The sequence below is a fragment of the Cynocephalus volans genome, chromosome 10, assembly GCF_027409185.1.
Source record: "Cynocephalus volans isolate mCynVol1 chromosome 10, mCynVol1.pri, whole genome shotgun sequence".
Classification (NCBI taxonomy): Eukaryota; Metazoa; Chordata; class Mammalia; order Dermoptera; family Cynocephalidae; genus Cynocephalus; species Cynocephalus volans.
The window spans coordinates 73,910,214-73,929,855 of NC_084469.1; the positions used below are offsets into that span (position 1 = coordinate 73,910,214).

Below are 19,642 nucleotides of genomic sequence, written 5' to 3' on the forward strand. Positions count from 1 at the left end.
TGAGCAACTAGAGGCAGCCCGAGGGCTTCCAGGTGACTTGCCTGATGCCAGAATAAGCAGGACCCCAGGAAGGCTCTGGCTGGGACTGTGGGTAGTTTGTTTCCTGAGCCTCTGTGCAGAGAGCTGTGTCAGTTTGGGGAAAGGAGAATCCAGCCAGCCCCTCGCAGTGGAAAGGCCCATCTTCTACCCATCCATGCAAGGCTGACTTCTGGTGCATGAGGCACAGGCACAGTGCCTGGAATACTTTTAGGGGCCCATGAGAATGTTTTAATTTTCTCCAAAGTCACACCCCAAAAATGAACTTTTAGATAAAAGGTCTTTTTTTTTTTTTGACGGCCGGGCAGTACAGGTTTCTGAACTCTTGACCTTGGTGCTGTAGGTGTTATCAGCACCATACTCTAACCAAGTGAGCTAACGGCCAGCCCTAAAATCGACAAATTTATTATTCATTTTGTTTTACTTTTTTAAAATCTTTTTGGCGGCTGGCCAGTATGGTGATCCAAACCTTTGACCTTGGTGTTATAACACTGCACTCTAACCAACTGAGCTAACCAGCCAGCCTCATAATGTTGTAAAATATAATATTAACATTAATCTTTTTCCAGATACAGTCACAAAAATAATTTTTAACATACTTTTTTTATGGAGGAAAGGGCCCATGAAGACTAAGTGCCCAGGACCCTTGAAAGTCATAACGTAGCCCTGCCTCTGTAACTTGAATCTCCATAAGAAAATCTGTTTCTTCCTGGGTGGGCAGGGTGGGAAGTATTACCCTGATAATTCTGGACCCTCATGATGGAAATATCTATACAATGAAGAGAAATAAAGTGAATCGTGTGCTTGGATCATCTAGACACTTGTTCTACTCCTTCATGTCAGGTGGTGGCTGTGTAGATGCTTGGGTGGACAGCAGAATGGAGTGTTAGTGCTGGCCTTGGAGCCAGTGATACTGATGTCTTATCCAGGTTTGCTTTGTACAGGCTGTGTGACTGTGGGCCAGCCATCGGACCTCTCTGAGCCTTTGTTTTCTCAGCAGGAGTGGAATCAGCCACAGCTCTGGTCTTTCAGGGTTATTTGTTTTTTGTTTTTTTCAGGCTCATTTTTTTAAGTTGATTTATTTTTTAATTGACAATAAAATTGTATATATTTATTGTGTATAACATGTTTTGAAATATGTATACACAGTGAAATAGCTAGATCTAGCTAATAAACATATGCATGACCTCACATACTTATAATTTTTTGTGGTGAGAATACTTAAAATCTACTCTCTGAATAATTTTCAAGAATACAAAAAGTGGTTGTTAACTATAGTCACCATGTTGTACACTAGATCTCTTGCACTTATTCTTCTTGTCTAACTGAAACTTTGTGTTCTTTAACCAACCTTTCCCCAACCCCCAGCCCTTCCCAGCCCCTGGCAACCACCATTCTACTCTCTAATTTTATGAGTTCAGCTTTTTTTTTTTTTTTTTGTGACCAGTAAGGGGATCGCAACCCTTGGCTTGGTGTCGTCCACACCGCGCTCTGCCAGCGAGTGCACCGGCCATCCCTATATAGGATCCAAACCCGCAGCCTTGGTGCTCCCAGCGCCACTGCGCTCCCAGCGCCGCACTCTCCCGAGTGAGCCACTGGGTCGGCCCCAAGTTCAGCTTTTTTATACTCCTCATATAAGTGAGATCATGTGGTATTTGTCATTCTGTGTGTGTGTGTGTGTGTGTGTGTGTGTGTTTTCACTTAACATAATGTCCTGCAGGTTCATCCATGTTGTCACAAATGAAAAGATTTCCTTCTTTTTTAAGGCTTAGTAGTATTCTGTTGTGTATATATATACCGCATTTTCTTTATCCATTCATCCACTGATGGACACTTAGGTTGATTCCATGTCTTGGCTGTTATGAATAACGTTGCAGTAAACATGGGAGTGCAGATATCTCTTCAACATACTGATTTCATTTCCTATGGATATATGCCCAATAGAGATATTGCTGGATCACATGATCATTCTATTTTTAAATTTTTGAGGAAACTATACTGTCATCCATAATGGCAGTACTAATTTACACACACCGACAGTGTACAAGGGCTCCCTTTTCTCCACATTCTCTCCATCGCTTGTTATCTTATGTCTTTTTGATAATGCCATTCTAACAGGTATGAAGTGATTTTAATTTGCATTTCTCTCATGATTAGTGATGTTGAACATTTTTTCACATACCTGTTGGTCATTAGTATGTCTTGTTTTGAGAAATGTCTATTCAGATCCCTTGCCCATTTTAAAAATCAGATTATTTGTTTTCTTACCACTGAGTTGTTTGATTTCCTTTGTAGATATTAACCCCTTATCAGCTGCATGGTTTGCAAATATTTTTGGTTAATTCCATAAGTTGTCACTTTACTCTGTTGATTATTTCCTTGACTATGCAGAAGCTTTTCAAAAAATTTTAGTTTGATTAAATCCCATTTGTATATTTCTGCTTTTTTATTTTTATTTTTTTAAAGATGACCAGTAAGGGGATCTTTAAAGATGACCGGTAAGGGGATCTTAACCCTTGACTTGGTGTTGTCAGCACCACGCTTTCCCAGTGAGCTAACCGGCCATCCCTATATGGGATCCGAACCCGGGTCCTTGGTGTTATCAGCACCACACTCTCCTGAGTGAGCCACAGGCCAGCCCTCTATTTCTGCTTTTGTTGCTTGTGCTTTGGTGTTCATATCCAAAAGAAAATTGTCCAGACCAGTGTCATGGAGCTTTCCCTCTACATTTTCTCCTAACATTTTTATATTTTCAAATCTTACATATAAGTCTTTAACCCAATTTGAGTTGATTTTTGTAAAGTCTGTGCTCTATATCCATGGGTCCCACATCCATGTATCCAACCAACCACAGGTCGAAAATATTCAGAAAAAAAATTACATAGTTTCAAAAAGCAAAACATGAATTTGTCACACATTGAGTGCTATGTTGAATCTATGCAAATGAAGTGATGTGTAGGCATTGTGTTAGGTATTACACGTAAAAAGTATACAGGAGGATGTGTGTAGATTATATGCAGATTCTACGTCATTTTATACAAGAAACTTGAGGATCCATGGACTTTGGTATTCACTGGGGTCCTGGAACCAATCCCCCATGAATACTGAGGGACGACTGTATATGATGTGAGATGAGGGTCCAATTTCATTCTTCTGCATGTGGATAGCCAGTTGTCCCAAAACTGTTTATTGGAGAGACTGTTCTTTCTGCATTGTGTTCTCTTGGAAAATTTGTTGAAGATCACTAAACCATGAATGCATAGGTTTATTTCTGTTCTGTGTATTCTGTTTTATTGGTTGATCTGTCTGTTTTTATGCCAGTTATCATGCCATTTTGATTACTATAGCTTTGTAGAATATTTTGAAGTCAGCTAGTGTGATGCTTCCAGCTCTCCACCTTTGTTTTGTTTTGTTTTTCTCAAGATTACTTTGACTATTTGGGGTCTTTTCTGTTTCCATATAAATTTTAGAATTGTTTTTCTATTTCTGTAAAAGTTGCCATTGGAATTTTGATAGGGGATGCACTGAATCTGTAGATCGCTTTGGGTAGTATGAACATTTTAACAATATTAATCCTTCCCATCCACAAACATGGAATATCTTCCCAGTTATTTTTGTCTTCCGTTTCATTCATCAATGTTTTATAGTTTTCAGTGTACAGATCTTTTATCTCCTTTGTTAAATTTATTCCTAAGTAATTTTTTTGTACCTATTGTAAATGGGATTGTTTTCTTTATTTCTTTTTCAGATATTTTGTTGTTAGTATACAGAAATGCTACCGGGTTTTGAATGTTGATTTTATGTATTACAATTTTACTGAATTGGTTTATCAGTTCTAACAGTTCTTTGGTGGAGTCTTTAGGGTTTTTTAGATATAAGATCAAGTCATCTGCAAATAGGCATGATTTAACTACTTCCTTTCCAATTTGGGTGCCTTTTATTTTTTTTCTTGCCTAGTTGCTCTGGCTAGGACCTCCAATACTATGTTGAATAGACATGGCCAGAGGGTGCATTCTTGTCTTGTTCCTGATCTCAGAGGAAGATCTTTAAATTTTTCACCTTTGAGTATGATGTTAGCTGTGGGTTTGTCAAATATGGCTTTTATCGTGTTGAGGTACTTTCCTTCTATACCTAATTTGTTGAGTTTTTAATCATGAAAGGGTATTGAATTTTGTCAACTGCTTTTTCTGCATGTATTGAGATGATCATGTGGTTTTTGCCCTTCATTCTTTTACAGTGGTGTATCACATTTATAGATTTCTCAGGGTTATTTACATGAGGATTCAGGGAGACATTGCATGTAAAGTGCTTGTCACAGTGCCTAGCACTGTGTGGCACTACGGTTGTGGGCTTATTCCTGCTCTCAGGTGGCTGGCTTTAAACCTACTGTGCTTCATCTGCCCCTACCTCTTTGCCTACCTCGTGAGGGCTGAGACTTGGCTGTCTAGGTGGAGAAATTGTGAATCTGGGATTTCTGGGTGGCAGACCCCCCAGAGCAAACTTCATGAGCCCCTTGGTAACAGGGGTCTGAGAGGTGGTGTAGAGCTGTTACAAAGCAGGGACTAATTCTAACTACAAGAATCACATTAACACCTGGTCCTAAGTCATCATTTTAACCCAGAGGTTACACACAGACATTTAAGGGCCCAATTTAGCCTGGAGATAGGCTCTATTAGATATCTACAAATTAATATAGATATATTAGTTTGAATTATCAGCATCTAAATATCAGGAAATTCCACTCTAAAAACATGAAGTTCAGGCTCCTTTTGAAAACTGGAAGATCTAGCCACCTTGGGCCCCCATTACAAGTGTAGTGGGGTTGCTGCCTTCAAATGGATGCAAGTTCTCTGATTTGCCACAGTCCTCTGTGCCTCCTGCAGCCTCACACCTGACCCTATCACTCATGTATGCCTGCTGCCTGGGCCAGGGACACTTGAAACCTTCAGCGGGTGCAGCGTGGCTCTAACCTCATGGTGTGGAAAGAACCAAGGCCTGGGTTCAAGGTTTGTGTGGTTTGGGACAATCTGCCGTGTGATTTTGGCCATGTCAGTTCACATCTCTGGGCCTCACTTTTTAAGCACTTTCTGCCCAGCCTGCATCACCAAGGTTGCTTTGGGGCTGTTGGGGAAAATCGTGGGCATATATTCTGAGCACCATATGGTGCCCTTTGGGCTATATCCCAGATGACAGCTCCTCCAAATGTCCTCCATGCTTTTTTTGGCCCATGCTATTCCCCCTTCCTAGATACCCTTCTCCACCTACTCCTTGTGGTGAAATTATCCTTGAGGCCCAGCTTGCAGTCCACCTCCTCCAGGAAGCCCTCCTTCCTAGCAGAGCTCCAGCATGTCCTTCACAGCTCTGGGAGACTCATGAGGATGAGGACCCATCCTTGGGCATCTCTGTGCCCCCAGCTCCTGGCACAGAGCCTGGCATTCAGCAGGGTGCAGGAAATGTTTAACACTCTTTTCCTCCTGCCCCTAGGGATCACAGTTTCCTGCTGGATAGCTGTTTAATGTCACAGGCCAGCGAGGACCAGAGTGCAGTAGGCGAGACCCAGCACCAGAGGGCCTCACCCCAGGTATGAAAAGCCTCAGGCACCCAGAGCTCCTCTGAGGCCCAGGCTGGCATCGGCAGAAGGGCTAGGGTCTTGTCCACTTTGTTTACAGGGTATTTTTGGTTGGGAGATGCCCATAGAACAGAGTGGAGCAAGGTGGTAGGTCCTGTGAGGCCCTGCTCCTACCTGGGGTCAGATGCTATCAGGAAGGGTCTGGGCTCTAGTCCTCATGTGGTTGCCTGACTTGGCCAAGTCGCCTCCCACCCTGGGCTTCCGTGGCTGCCTGTATAAAATGGGGCTATGAATGTCTCCCTGGGGTTTATAGGAGGATCTAGAAAGGGCTCGTACACTGTGAAGTGTGGTACTGGGGTGGGGAGTCCTGTGGTGGCTGCATTAGTTGCTCTGTCTCCACATGTACAGCGGGGCACGGGGAGTCACCTCATCATACAGATTAGTTGTTAGGTGTTAGGGCCTCACCATAAGGGTTAGGCATGAGGGCCTGGGGGGCCTGTACACTGCCCTCTACAGGTTGTAGGCTGCAAGATACCCCAGAAGGTGACTGCCAGGGGCTAACTGGCTCGGCAGGGCAAGGAATAGAATTGGGGCCCATGAGGACTCCTGAAGGCAGATTAGTTAGACTAAGGCTAGGAAACAGCTTCTGTTTCCACTTCATTCTTTGCAGGAGCTGTGGGAGGAAGCTGTGGCCACCAGCTCAGGAGGTAAGTGTGGGTTGGTGGTGGTGGTGGTGGTGGTGGTGTTACACAAGAATGTCTGGGACACTTTCTAGCTGAGGGCAGCCTTGGTGCAGGGGCAACACCTCTTCCTCTCCCTCCATCTACTCCTCTGTTGTCCCCTGTGCCAGGCCTCCCACCCCCCACCCCAGGCAAAACCCCTCCTTTGTGTCTGGGGATGATGCATTCAAAGACCCTAGGGGAATTATGCTAAGACCCCAACCAAGACTCTCACGGGGATGGGGAAACCCTACCCCCAGCCAACCCTCCTGCCACCTCTTCTTGATGGGAATGCAGCTTTTGGGGCTACTGCCCAGAGAGCGTTTGGCTCAGACATAACATATTTGAGTGAAAATTGGGATCAGAGCCTGCAAACGGTGTGTCCTAGATCCAGATCTCTTTATGAGCTTTTCTTGACTGCTAGGATCTCCAGGCGGTACCCAGCTAGCATTAACACACACCCCCTTCCTAATCCTGAGAACTCCAGGAATGGTGGGGAAAGAGTCCAGGGACACCGAGCAAGAGCTGGACTGTGGAGCATGGGACAGATGGACACCCAGCCCTGGCCGGCAGGGCCTGGGGCCTGCCCCATCTCCATGTTCACCGAGCCACTGGTGCTTCAGCCACACTGTGCGGCAGACAGACCATGTCACAAATGAGAAAACAAAGGCTTGGTGTGTGTCAGATTTGGCCAAAAGGTCGAGGCACAGATCTGTGTTTCACTGGTGGCTCTTCTTCCTCATCCTCACTGTGTGACCCAGAGCCGTTCTGTGATCTCTGTGAACTATTGCTCTCAAATCAAGAAAAACAGAGTAATAATAGTACCCTCCCCACAGGTTGTCGGGTGGAGTAGGGGAGACATTGTGTCAAGGGCACCCAGCACTCTGGCTGGCACAGAGGGAGGAGTCGATAGTGGGGATGGTGAGGCTTGTGTCCCAGAAGCCAGAGACTGAGATGGAACTGGACGCAGGTGTCCTAACCCTGGGTGTCTCGAGCTTGCTCCCCACCTGGTCTTTGAAGAGGGTTCTCTGTTAACTTCTACACACATCTGTAGTAAACCTACTGAGTCCAGGCCTGATGTTGGGCCCCCCACAGATGAATGTGACCAGGAGCAATCAGTTGCAGATGCAGATTCTGCAGCCTGGTTCTGCCTCCTTCTGCATGCATCTGGAAGCAGGTGCTCTGAGAAACATGGAGGCGTAGCCTTTAGTCCATCATTCCTCAGAAGAACGGACCTAGAACCAGAAGCTTTGGCATCACCTGGAAGCTGGTCAGAAATGCAGAATCTCAGGACTCGTTCCAGATCTGCTGAATCATAATCTGCATTTAACAAGATCTCCTGTTGATTTGTCTGCACATTGGTGTTTGAGAGGCAGTAGCCTTGAGCCCTGGTTCTCAAACTTGATTGCACATTGGAATCATTTGGGGAGATTTAAAAATTCCTGGTGCCAGGCCTAACTCTAGTCCATGATATCAGAATCTCTGGGGATGTGCCTGGGCAGAAGAAATATTCAAACCTCCCCAGGTGATTCCAATGTGCAGCCCAGTTTGAGAACCAGGGCCTAGGGGAGTGAAATTAATTAACCTCCAGAGTTTCTTTGACTGGAAAATTCTACTGAGCTAAGAACATTTGTGTCCAGGTTCTTTGGGTCTAAGAGTCTGAGAGTCTATGAGTTCTGGGTTTTTGATTCTAACTCTTTTTGAGTCTGAGATGGGAAATGCTACTGGTGGTTGGTAAGTAGAGAGAGCCTGAGAAGTTGGGGGTGCTCCAGGGCTGTCCCTTGGAGCTGCTGGGCAGCCCAGAAACATGATCTGATGATGCTTTAGATGTTGAACTTCAGGGACAAGAGTGACATTTCAGATCTTGAGCAGAGCTGCTGCAAACACAGAAGAGCACCAGACTGGTCTGTGTTGATGCTGGGGGAAGGACCCCACCTACACTGCCTCCCCCGACTCTGTGCTCGTGATTGCAGTCCTCAGGGTCCTGCCTCTGCCTGAGACCCTCTGGCCAAAGCACCATGGCTAAACCAGGTCGGGACATGGAGCTGAATTGCCTGGTCCAGGACCAGCCACCTGGCCAAGTGCCCCCCAGGCCTGCCCCTACCTACCTGGCCGAGCACCTCCCCAATGTGCCCAGCTACCGCCCCCCAATCACCCGCATCCCTGTCCTCATCTCCCGGAGAACGACCTTGTCCAACTCCTGCTTCGCCAAGGAGACCAGGAGCTCCATTCGTTGCCTAGGTAGTGTGACCTCGGCCACCTAGCATGCTGATGCCGTGGCGTGTGCTTCTGCATGGCTTAGGCTGTATTCCTGCATGAATGCCATGGTCATGGTGTGAGACCACTAGTTGTACTTATGGAAAATCACTCCCTCTTCCTCTGCTGATCAATGCCTGCTCTGTGGTGGTGACTTGAGGGGTTTTAGTTCCCTTCTCCCTCACTTAAAATTCCACAATTAGCAATGTATTTCTTTGGGTTGTACATTGTTTTCTGCAGGTCATCGGTTTTATACAGATAGTCACTCACACCCTAATTTAAACAAGTCACTTGCTCAGATCTTCAGGCCAAAAGGCTTGGACAGGGAACTGCAGAGGGGCAGTAAAAGGATCCCTCCTTTTAGAGTAGAAGAGTGATGTGGGGGCCCATTGCAAATAGAAGCTACTGACTGTGAGAGTTTGCTGAGAGCTGGACTTTCTGAAGACTACTGATATCTGTTCAGAAAATTCCGTTTCAGGAAATAAGCTCCCAGGTGCAGGCAGGAAGCCAAGGAGGAGAGGCGTCCTCAGGGGACAGGGTAGAAGGAGGGCCTATCTGGATCCATTTAATTGTGACAAAGCCCCCATAATGGCTTCAGGCTACTGCTGCCTGATGACAAAATGTTCAGGAATATACTGACACCTCTCAACTAACCTGTCACTTTCCGCCTTAAACCAAGCCAGACCTGCCCACTTTCTGTCCTGGTTTCTTTGTTTATCTTTGGTTGGCACTGTGCAAGGTTGCCTGAGATCAGTCCAAGCAGGTAGAACTGAACATTTCATGAGAAGCTATCCACTGTCGTCCTTTTCTCTTCTTCCTGGCTTGAGGTGGGCAGAGTGGGGGTGGGGTGGCATATGGATCATCCCTGCAACAAGGGGTGACACCCCCAGTCTCCATCCTCTGATAGGCAAGGCTTCAATCTACTATTCCAAAGGATCCCCCAATTTCTGCCCCCACTTATCTCTCCCTAATTATTATTGTGTTCTTCACCTACTCTACTTTTATTTGCTTACTATTTTCCTTTCACTGATTCTCTTTTAAATTTAAGTGTACCTAAACAGGAAAACGTTTTTTACTACTCAAATGGAAAACCAGCATTGTGTGCCATAAGTAGAAGACATAAATAGAAACAGCCATAAATACACTGAAAACAAAATAGTGTTGAAAGTTCCTAATGAGATACAGTGGCCTCTGAAGGCTCACAGCGAGGCTTGCTCTCTTATCCAAAAGGAGGAGTAGGCTGTGTCAGAGAGGTGTTAAGGCCATAGCAGCACTAACCTGGGACTTCCTCTCTGTGTATTCAGGATCTAGAAAGAATTAAAATGAAAGTCACATTCTCATTCTATGTTATCCTTTGCCTTGTCTGTACCATCTAAAATCATCTTTTGTCCCCTCTGGTCCCTGAGAGCCCTACACTTTGAGAAATGTTCCCAGTGACACTTTGGAACAGTGCACTGACCCAATTGTGGCATGACACATGATGATTTTTTTTTTTTTTTTTAATCGTTTTTTTGTGACCGGCACTCAGCCAGTGAGTGCACTGGTCATTCTTATATAGGATCCGAACCCGCGGCGGGAGCGTCGCCACGCTCCCAGCGCAGCACTCTACCGAGTGCGCCACGGGCTCGGCCCATGACACATGATGATTTTAAATGCTACATATGGTCAAACATCTATGAGAAGATTTAGTAGGAACATTATTCCCAATTCAGTGATGCTACTTGGACACCCTCTGAGCTGAGATATTGTTTGAACAGAGGCCTCTATGTACGCTGGCCATCAACCTCAGGGTGAGGTCAGAGTTGAACCTCTATGGCTGACTGGGTCCAAATCTTGGCTCTGCAGCAGATTTCTTAACCTCCCTGTGCTTCAGTTTCCTTAGCCACAAAATGGGGACAAGGATAGCAGCCACTTCATAGAGCAGCTAGGAAGGTTAAATGAGTTAATACAGGGCTGGCTGGTTAGCTCAACTGGTTAGAATGTGGTGCTATAATACGAAAGTTAAGGGTTCGGATCCCTGTATGGGCCAGCCACCAAAAAAAAAAAAAAAAAAAAAGAGTTAATATATATAAAGCACTTGGAATTTAGTAAAGCACTTAGAATTAACAAAGCAAATGCCTGGCGGGCATATAGGAAGTGCTTAACAGTAAATAGTGTGCTCTAAACCAATTTAATAATACAATGTCATTCTTTATATTTTTAGTAATACTATTCTTAGTTTAAATCAATAACGTTTCTCTTTTGAGTTCCTACACTGCTAAGCTGGCGAGAAATGAAGCACCAGTCCTGGGGTTTTCCCTCCTCTCCTGGGAGAGGGCAAGGCAGCAGGCTGGGGGTGGGGATGGGGACATCCGCCTTGCCCAGGCTCCCCGCGGCAGCCTCCTGGTGACTGAGGCCAGGGTGCTTTCTGCTGTCTGGGGCCACACTGGGGCCCTGAGCATGTCTGAGAGGATGCCCATGTCCTGGCTGACTTTAAGTCCCCGTTGCACCTGTCCCTCTTGCAGCTGACCTCTCTGGGCCTGCTGGGAAGTAGGGTGAGGACCCCTCTACCTCATGGTCCTCCTTCCCAGAGCCTGGGGAAATCTCTTGTCCTAAAGCTTCTCCTTTAAATTTTTAGCAACTTCTCAATTCCCATTCATTCTCTTCCTTGGAGGACTTAGAGTTTAGTAGAACAAATGCCAAAAAGTGCTGGCTTTTCCCATGATAGCTAGTTTTTTTTGTTTGTTTTAAATCACATATCTAATTATTTCAAAATGTTCCCCAGCCCCATTTTGGGGGGTGTGCTCCTGCTTTGCTGGTGCCCAGACCTGTGCCTCGTTGTTGAAGGGTGATCCTGCCCAGCTGCAGTGGGGAGTCAGGCCATCCCCTCACCATCCTCTGAGCTTGGCCCTGGGGCAGACCTGTTCCCTCAGTCCCTAAGGTAGGTGATGGAGCTTGAGACAGGGCCATGCCCAGGCTCCCCAGGGAGGACCTGATTCTGAGGATGTGAGACATGGCACCAGGCATCTCAGAGGTCCAGAGTCAGGCTGGCTGATGCATTTTGGAGGCTACTGTCATGTACAAAAACAAGGAAATGTCAAAGCAGGTACGCAAACAGGGGTAGCACATCCTACAAAGTCAGTCTGATGCCCTTCATTGGAGGAAAGCTCCAAACATCTCCATTTGAAGCTCGTCAATCTTCAGAGGCCTGGGAAGGCATTGTCACCCCTACCTTGAGATGGGGAAACTGAGGCTCGGGAGGGGAAGCAACTGACCCAGGCTGTGCTAGGCCAGGCCCCAGTACTCCAGCTCCTCCAGGCTCCCCATGTCCCTTTGAGTGTTACCCCCCACCCCCCAGGTCCTTGTTGGTTTTCTTGGCTTAAGAAAGCAAGGCTGCACTTTGGAGAGCTGGGCTCCAGCCTGTGACATGAGCTCCTGTGGCTTCCGTGGTGCTGTGCCTTTTTTTGGGCTGGTAGCTGGGGTGGCTGTGGCCCTCAGAAGACCTCAAGTGCTGCATTCTTGCACCCCTGCATGGAGCTTTCCAGTGGGCTTTGCTGGGGGTGAAGCTGTCAGGGGCCCTGCCACACATGCGCTCGGGGGCTTCCTTCAAGAACACAGCATGCCTCTGGCACCTGGCTTTTCTCTCTCTCTGACTCCCTCCTCTCCTTCCTCTCCCCTAGTGCCTGCCACGAAAGAGCACCCAGAAGTGCAGGTGGAAGACACTGATGCTGTCATCCACCCCCTCATCATGGAGGAGAATCCACCCTCGCCCGAGCTGCTGCCACCTTCTCCTGCCAAATCCGACACCCTCATGGTCCCGGGCTCAGCCTTGGGGATGCACAGGTCACCATTTATGCTTCTCTTGGGCTTTTCTCAGCACTGGGCCACCTGTCTATTTGGCAGATGAGGAAACTGAGGCCAGAGAGGGAAAGCTGCTGTTCCAAAGTCACACAGCGAGTTGGTATAAGAATTGGAACAATGACACCCCTTCCTGGTTCTCCTAATTACTGGCTTAGGGCTCTTTATAAGATCTCTCCTAGGAGGCCCTGTTCCAAATACCCTCAGCTGTGGTTTAGTGGAGTAATATAACTATAAATAATATAATAATGTGTAATAAATGTGACAGAGCTCATTTCTACCCCCTCTTGAGATAAATTTGTTGCTGAGTGGTTATATGGGCAGGGAAACTATATAGACCAGGCTGGGGGGCATATTTAGGGACAGGGAGGGGACAAAGATCATGTGGGCATAGAATCCACACTTCGTGTCTTCTGTTTATGAGCTGGGCCTGTGAGGTTCCTCTTGTCCCCGTCATCCATTCATCGACACACATTTATTGAACATCTTGTGTGCCAGGCTCTGCTCTAAGTTTTGGGCATAAATCAAGGGGAAGCCTGACAGGGGCCTGCCCTCCTGGCGCTGACATTCTAGTGGGGCCGGGATCGACAATGAAAAACAAACACGTGCTAGGTTGAATGTGACTATGAGAACCGGGCTCTCGGGAGCCTCTGTCTGAGCCTAACCCAGAGAGGGGAGGATTCTGAGTGCTGACACGAGAGGCAGGGGTGCTGAGGGTGGCCAGGGACCGAAAGAGCTTTGGGAGCAATGGATGGGAACCGAAAAGCCACAGCAACCACAGGCCCTGATGGCGGGGCACTCAGGCAAGGCCCTTCTTGCAGCTGAAGGCTGTGGTCTGGAGTGACCACGTGGTCTGGAATGAATCCTGCTCACCTCTTAGCAGATGTGGGCCTTGAGACAAGCCATGTAACCTTCCTAGGCCTCCATCTTCCCACTAAGATGGGATAGAAGGAGCGCCTGTCCACTGGAGCTGTGGTGAGAAAGCTGCTGCGCACGAGGTGCTCAGTGCGGGGCTGGCGCTGGGCAGTGCTGGCACTGGGCGGTGCTGGGGGACAGGAGCCACCAGCTCAGGTCCTCTCTGTGGGTTCTCCAGAGCAGCATGAGCTCTCCAGGCTCGGGAGGGGGCACTGGTGGGCAGGACGCAGGAGGACAGAGTGTAAAAGAGGTGAATCCATGAGTTTTGCCACCCTAGGTGGGTTGGCAGAAGGTAACAGGATAGTTTCACAGCCTTCTGGAATAAAGGTAGGTGCTGTGTGGCCCTCCTCTGTATCCCCCTAAGAGCCCTAATGATGGAGTCCTGGGTCACAGTGGCTGAGGCTGGTGAAGAGTGCTGGTCTGGAGGCCTGGCAAGACTTGATTTGAGTCCCCACTGAGTGTTGTATCTGTACAGTGAGTGGCGTGGCTCAGCCTGGCCCTTGGTGAGCCCCGTCCCCAGTGTCCTCCTGCCCAGCTCTGTGAGTGGCCCTCTGGAGTTGAAGTAGGAACCTTGGCTGATGTGAGCTTCTTGGGAAGATGTGCAGGTTTTGGCAGGTGTTGGCAGCTCAGGGCTTGGCTCTGGGGTATGCTTCCCAAAGAAAGGATTGGAGGGAGACTCCTCCTCTGACTCTCCAGCTGGGGGGAGGTTGGCATATGGAGACCAGGCTGGAGTTTCCCCTAAGATGCCAATGTAAAATAGTATCAAAGGCACCTCTCCCACCAAGTCAGACTGCCCGGACTCTAACCTGCCGACCTCAGGCCAGGGGGTAGGTTGGGCAAAAACCTTTTTGTCAAGACACCATCAGCCAAGATACTAATGACTCTATGCATTCTATGCCAAGGCTCGGACTTCTTGAATAATAGGGGGCCCCAGGCATAATTTAGTCTTTACTCTTCAGAGAGGGAACCTGCAGTGCAGGAGGGGAAGGGACTTGCCCACGGTCACACCGTGAGCTGGAGACTGGATTCCATGGCCTTCTCCAGCCACTGAAATGGTGGTGTGATAGAGAATGGAGGGGGGTGAGGTGGGAAAGAGGATGACTTCAGACTGGGAACTGGAGGGACGGAAGGAAGTTTAAGCTGAGATCTGACTGCGTGGTAAGTATCGCATTCAGTTGGGTAGGTTTAGCCCTGTTTTAAAGAGGGCTCAGAGAGTTAAGTAATTTGCCAAGGACGCACATGGGTAAGAGGCAGGACTGGGATGCAAACTCAAGTTTGCTTAATACCAAGTCAGTGCTGTTACCTTTATGAGAGGCCATTGAACAGATGTGGAGACTGAGGTCCATAGGGTGGCTGTGCCCCTCTCTTCTCCATTTTTGCTTCCCTACAGGCAAATGAGGACCCTTTGGCTGCACCATCTCCCACTTTCTACCCAGGCATCAGCTCTAGTCAAAGTCGTCTCACTTCCCCCTGGGACCCTGTCCTCGCTGAAGGCCCTTCCATGTCTGTGTCCTTGCAGGAAGAAGCTGCCCTCTCAGGATGATGAGGATGAAGAGCTCAAGGTGCTGTCCCCAGCTGAGTCCCCGGTGTTGGCCTGGTCAGACCCCACTACCCCTCAGGACACCGAGTGAGTGGGGGCTGCCTCTGGGGTCTCAGAGAGTCAGAAGCCTGGATGGGGATGGGAGAGTGAGGGGAGGTGGATAGGGGGAGCAAGGGTGTTTTTAGAACTGTCTCCCACAAGGTGGACTTTGCCAGTGGATTCCGAGCAGTAAGACAGGGCGGGTCTCCTGCCCAGGCTGCTTCTGGTTGGCCTGGGAGTCCTGCAAAGTCTGCAGAATGGGCTTGGACTCTGGGCCCAGCTGTGTCTGTGGCCAGCAGTGCTCAGAGAAGGAGGTCTCTCTAGGCAGAGTTCCCCTGGTAAAGAAGAGACTGAGGGGAGCCACCAGCAGGGGCTCCTGGTACTGAATCCCTGAAAGGGTCAGTGGGGAGAGGGAGGACCACAAGGATTTCCAGTGGGTGCTGACTGTGGAACTTGTTAACGTACAGATTTCCAGGTCCCACCCAGCGCTGCTGGATCAGAACCTCAGACAGTGGGTCCCGGGGAATCCACATTTTCACAAGCTCCCCAGTGATCTGACGAAGCTGGTCTGTAAGACAATGTTTAGAGACCATCGTGATGGTATTAGGACCCGGGTCTCTGACATCTAAGTGTCCCAAGGGTTGGACCAATGGGAGGTGTTGTCTGAGGGGTCTGAGCAGCCTTAGCCCTGGCCTCTGGCCTGGAACTCTTGCCACGCTGCCCAGTCACGACTCTTTGACTGACCACAGGAAGCATTAGGCTTTCCTTCCCCCTTCCAGTCTTTTTTTCTATCCATAATTTTATGCAGTTTATGCTTAATGAGTTGGGTACAGTTCAGAAAAGATAAAGAAGCAGGAAGAAAACCCTAAACTTCACCTATGGTCCAGCTGCCCATTTTAGCAAACAGTGGAGGCACATTTTATGCTGTAAAGGAGGGATAGGTTCAGGGTTTAATACCAGAAAATGAGTAAAAATCAGGTATAATATGAAAAATTTCCCTTGAAAACTCTTAACAAGGTCAACATGGAGACCCATGTGTTAGCTAGGCAGGCTAGGCTGCTGTAACAAATAGACCACAAAGGTTGTGGCTTAAGGAGAAAGAGGGTGTCTCGTATGTCATAGTCATTTTACTAGGTGTGTGTTTCAAGTCAGTGGAAATCGCTGCTGCATGCAATCATTTAGGGACCCAACTGCCAGTGGCTCTGCCACCTTCTTTCTCCATGTGGCTTCCAAGATTGCCACCTATCAGCACTAGGAAGGGAAAACCCCATCAGGCCCCTCTTCAGCAGTAAGTTACATTATCCTATCTGCTCGCGTTCCAGTGGGCAGCACTCACACGGCCACACCTGCCTGGGAAGTGTAGTCCCTGCAGGGAGGATGCTTCCCAGGGGATATTGAAGTATGTCTGATGTTTCTGATGTCAGAAGAATCAAGAGCAGGATTTACCTCCTTCTGGCTCTGCTAGGAGATGAGACACAGATGCTGCCAGGCTCTAGCCTGGGGACACAGGGGTCCCTTCCCTGCTCAGCCTGCTCAGCTTTGCATGTATTCCCACAGTGGACAGGACCGTGCGGCCTCCACGGCCAGCCAGAACAGTGCCATCATCAATGAACGGCTCCAGGAGCTGGTGAAGCTCTTCAAGGAGCGGACAGAGAAGGTGAAGGAGAAGCTCATCGACCCCGACGTCACCTCCGACGAGGAGAGTCCCAAGCCCTGTGAGTGTGGGGCTGGAGGTGGCCCACATGTCTAGGGAATGTATGGGATCCCCAAAGCCCCCTGTCAACTAATGGTGAGAGTAGCCCCAAGGAAATGGGTGGGGCACATGAGTTATGAGAGAAGCCCAGATCTTTTCTCTCTGGATGTTGGGCCCTGTAAATGCAGGATTAACTATGTGCCCAGGGGTGGGACGAAGGTCAAAGCTCTGACCAACAGTCCGGTTGTACTTGGCTCCCTCTCCCACAGGGCAAGGACCTTCACTGACTCTGTTCCTCTCCCACTAGCAGGTGGGTGGTGCCACCTTGGGACGTGTCTCACAGTCTTATACTCAGATGGTGTCCACAGCCTACTCTGGAACCAGACAGTCTCATCTTTCAGAGGCCTCCGTGCCTTGAAAGTTCTTATGGTGCTGCCTGAAAGTTTCCTTTCTTTCAAAGTGTCAGGAGGAAATAGAAACATGCTCTCTTGTCAGGGAGATTTCCTAAGTCTTTCTAGAGGAGGCTGTGCCTTGGAATTGTGATGTCCACAGTGGACCTAGCAGAGCTGACTTCACTAGTCCTAAAGCTAGAGATGTAGCCACATTGAACCTGTAAGAGCCAGTCTCTAGTCACTGTGAGCATCATCACAGATGCACAGGGAGGCTATGATCCCTTCCAATCTCTCTTTTTTAAAGATGAAAGAGCCAAGACTCCTACTCGGAGAAAGCTGGAGCAATGTTGTTTCCCTGATTTTTGTTGGGCCCTTCACCATTCTGACCCTGAGTGGTGGGAACACTGGGTACAAAATACCCCGAACCTGTGAGAGGAAACCAAAGGGTTCCAAACACAGACACACAAGCAGACACTGAAACATCCAATTAGCCCAGCAAAACCTTATTTAGGGCAGCTTCTGAGAAGCAATTCCTGATTGGTAGCTAGTAAGAGTTTCTGCGTGGGTCCCAGATTGCTGTTGAAGAGGGAGCTGTGGGATTCCCTCCAGGAGAGCACCTCAGTTTCTGCACACAGAGCTTTCAGCTGGTGGAGGGATGGTGTTGGGGTCCCTTCGGCTCTGGTTCCAGGGTCTGCAGTTGGGACCCTTCTCTCTGCATCCTCTACTTGGGCTCTGGGCTGGGTCAGGTGCTCACCAATGTCATCCCACAGCCCCAGCCAAGAAAGCCCCAGAGCCAGCTCCAGACACCAAGCCTGCTGACATGGGGCAGGTGGAGGAGGAGCACTACTGCGACATGCTCTGCTGCAAGTTCAAACGCCGCCCCTGGAAGATGTACCAGTTTCCCCAGAGCATTGATCCTCTGACCAGTGAGTCCCGGGTGGGCATGGGTGTTCCCACTGTGTAATAGGAGCGGGCAGGAGAGTGGGAGGGGTTGCAGAGAGGGTGGGGGAGTGTATGAGGCAGGGTGGGAGCCACAGATATCCTAGGTTTGTCACCTCTTATACTTTTCAAAATGAAGCCACATTTCCTCAACTGATTCTTAAAACAAATAAACAACAGCAAAAGTCCCTGGTATAGGAACATAAGATCACATCCATCTTACAGATGAGGAAACTAAGGCACAGAGAGGTTAACCTGCCTAAAGACACAACTAGTCAGTGCAGACCCAGGACTCCTGACTCTGGGCCAAGTCTTCTTTCTATTTTGGTCATGCCAGCTTTTTCCCAGAGCTCCTACTCTGAACAGAAAAGGGCAGGAGTTCTCCCAATATCTAAAGTGAATTCCTCTCACTTTCCTTTAAGCCCTTTCCATATTCCTCAGATCTAACACCATTTTATATGTGCACTGCACTTTACAGTTTACAAAGCGCCTCCCTGCTCTTCTTGTCTGACATTTTCCTGTGGCTTCTCTGAAAAGGGCATGGCAGGTACCAGGAGGGGACTTTCTTAAGATTGTACAAGAAGTCATTTGGGGGCAGGATTCCAACCCTGATGTCCACTGGGCTTCTAAAGTGACCAGGTGACCACAGTGTCTGTCCATCCATCCTTTCATCCACTCACCTGTCTGTCCATCCATCTGTCCATCCTCCCTGCATTATTTGCTATTCTGTATTTATTAAAGCAGGAAATACATCTTTGGAAAAATTTCAAGAAGAATAAAAAAAAACAGGTTTTCTAGTTAGCCACCATATCCCCTCCTCCGAGAATTTTGATTTAGTAGGTCCGGTCCTAGCAGTGATTTAGTTTTAAAGCACAGATGGTTTTACACACACACACGAGCACACACACACACACGAGCACACACACACACGCACACACATGTGCACACATGCACACACATGCACACACACATGCATGCACATGCATGCACAGAGTTACAAAGTGCACACACACAGTTACAAAAGTGCCATATGTAGTACTTGAAGGAAAGTGCAGACGAAGAAAGCCCCACCTGCCCCACCAGTGAATAGCCCTACTCTGGCTGACATTCTAGCACGTTCCTGTCCTGTCCTTCCCCATAGACCTGATGTACGTCCTGTGGCTGTTCTTCGTGGTGTTGGCCTGGAACTGGAACTGCTGGCTCATCCCTGTACGCTGGGCCTTCCCTTACCAGACGCCGGACAACATCCATCTCTGGCTGTTGATGGATTACCTGTGCGACCTCATCTACCTTCTGGACATCACTGTGTTCCAGATGCGCCTGCAGTTTGTCAGAGGGGGGGACATCATTGTGAGTCACAGGCAGGTGGAGGGGGTGACTGGGGGCAGACCCCACAGCCAGAGCCTTCATGGGCCTAGCCCCTGATGCTGTCATAGACGACAAAACAAACATACAAGGAAATCTCAGGAGTAGCTGCCTGTGTTTCTGCAAGAGCGTGGCTGCTTATTACGCACACCTTTGATATGTTCAAATTACACAAATCAGATACTGCTCATAGGTGAAATAGTTCCTGGGCCACCGGATGGAATTAAAGATGGAGAAGTCATCCAGAGAATGGCCCTTAGATCAGGTGGACCTAGATCGAATCCCAGCTTCACCACCACTAGCTTAATTGCCTTTCTGAGCCTCAGTTTCCTCATCTGTGAA

The 19,642-nt window shown here is 48.4% G+C and overlaps 1 protein-coding gene across 1 annotated transcript in view; it reads left to right on the top strand.

The window, feature by feature from the left end:
* The window catches only part of CNGB1 (cyclic nucleotide gated channel subunit beta 1), a 64,438-nt gene that overhangs the window by 19,172 nt on the left and 25,624 nt on the right, over positions 1 to 19,642 (top strand). The window contains exons 15-21 of the mRNA XM_063109911.1: positions 5,530 to 5,617; positions 6,276 to 6,312; positions 12,240 to 12,402; positions 14,852 to 14,959; positions 16,469 to 16,626; positions 17,767 to 17,922; positions 19,077 to 19,285. Of these exons, the coding sequence (XP_062965981.1) occupies positions 5,530 to 5,617; positions 6,276 to 6,312; positions 12,240 to 12,402; positions 14,852 to 14,959; positions 16,469 to 16,626; positions 17,767 to 17,922; positions 19,077 to 19,285 (919 nt within the window). The remainder of the gene's footprint in view (positions 1 to 5,529; positions 5,618 to 6,275; positions 6,313 to 12,239; positions 12,403 to 14,851; positions 14,960 to 16,468; positions 16,627 to 17,766; positions 17,923 to 19,076; positions 19,286 to 19,642) is intronic.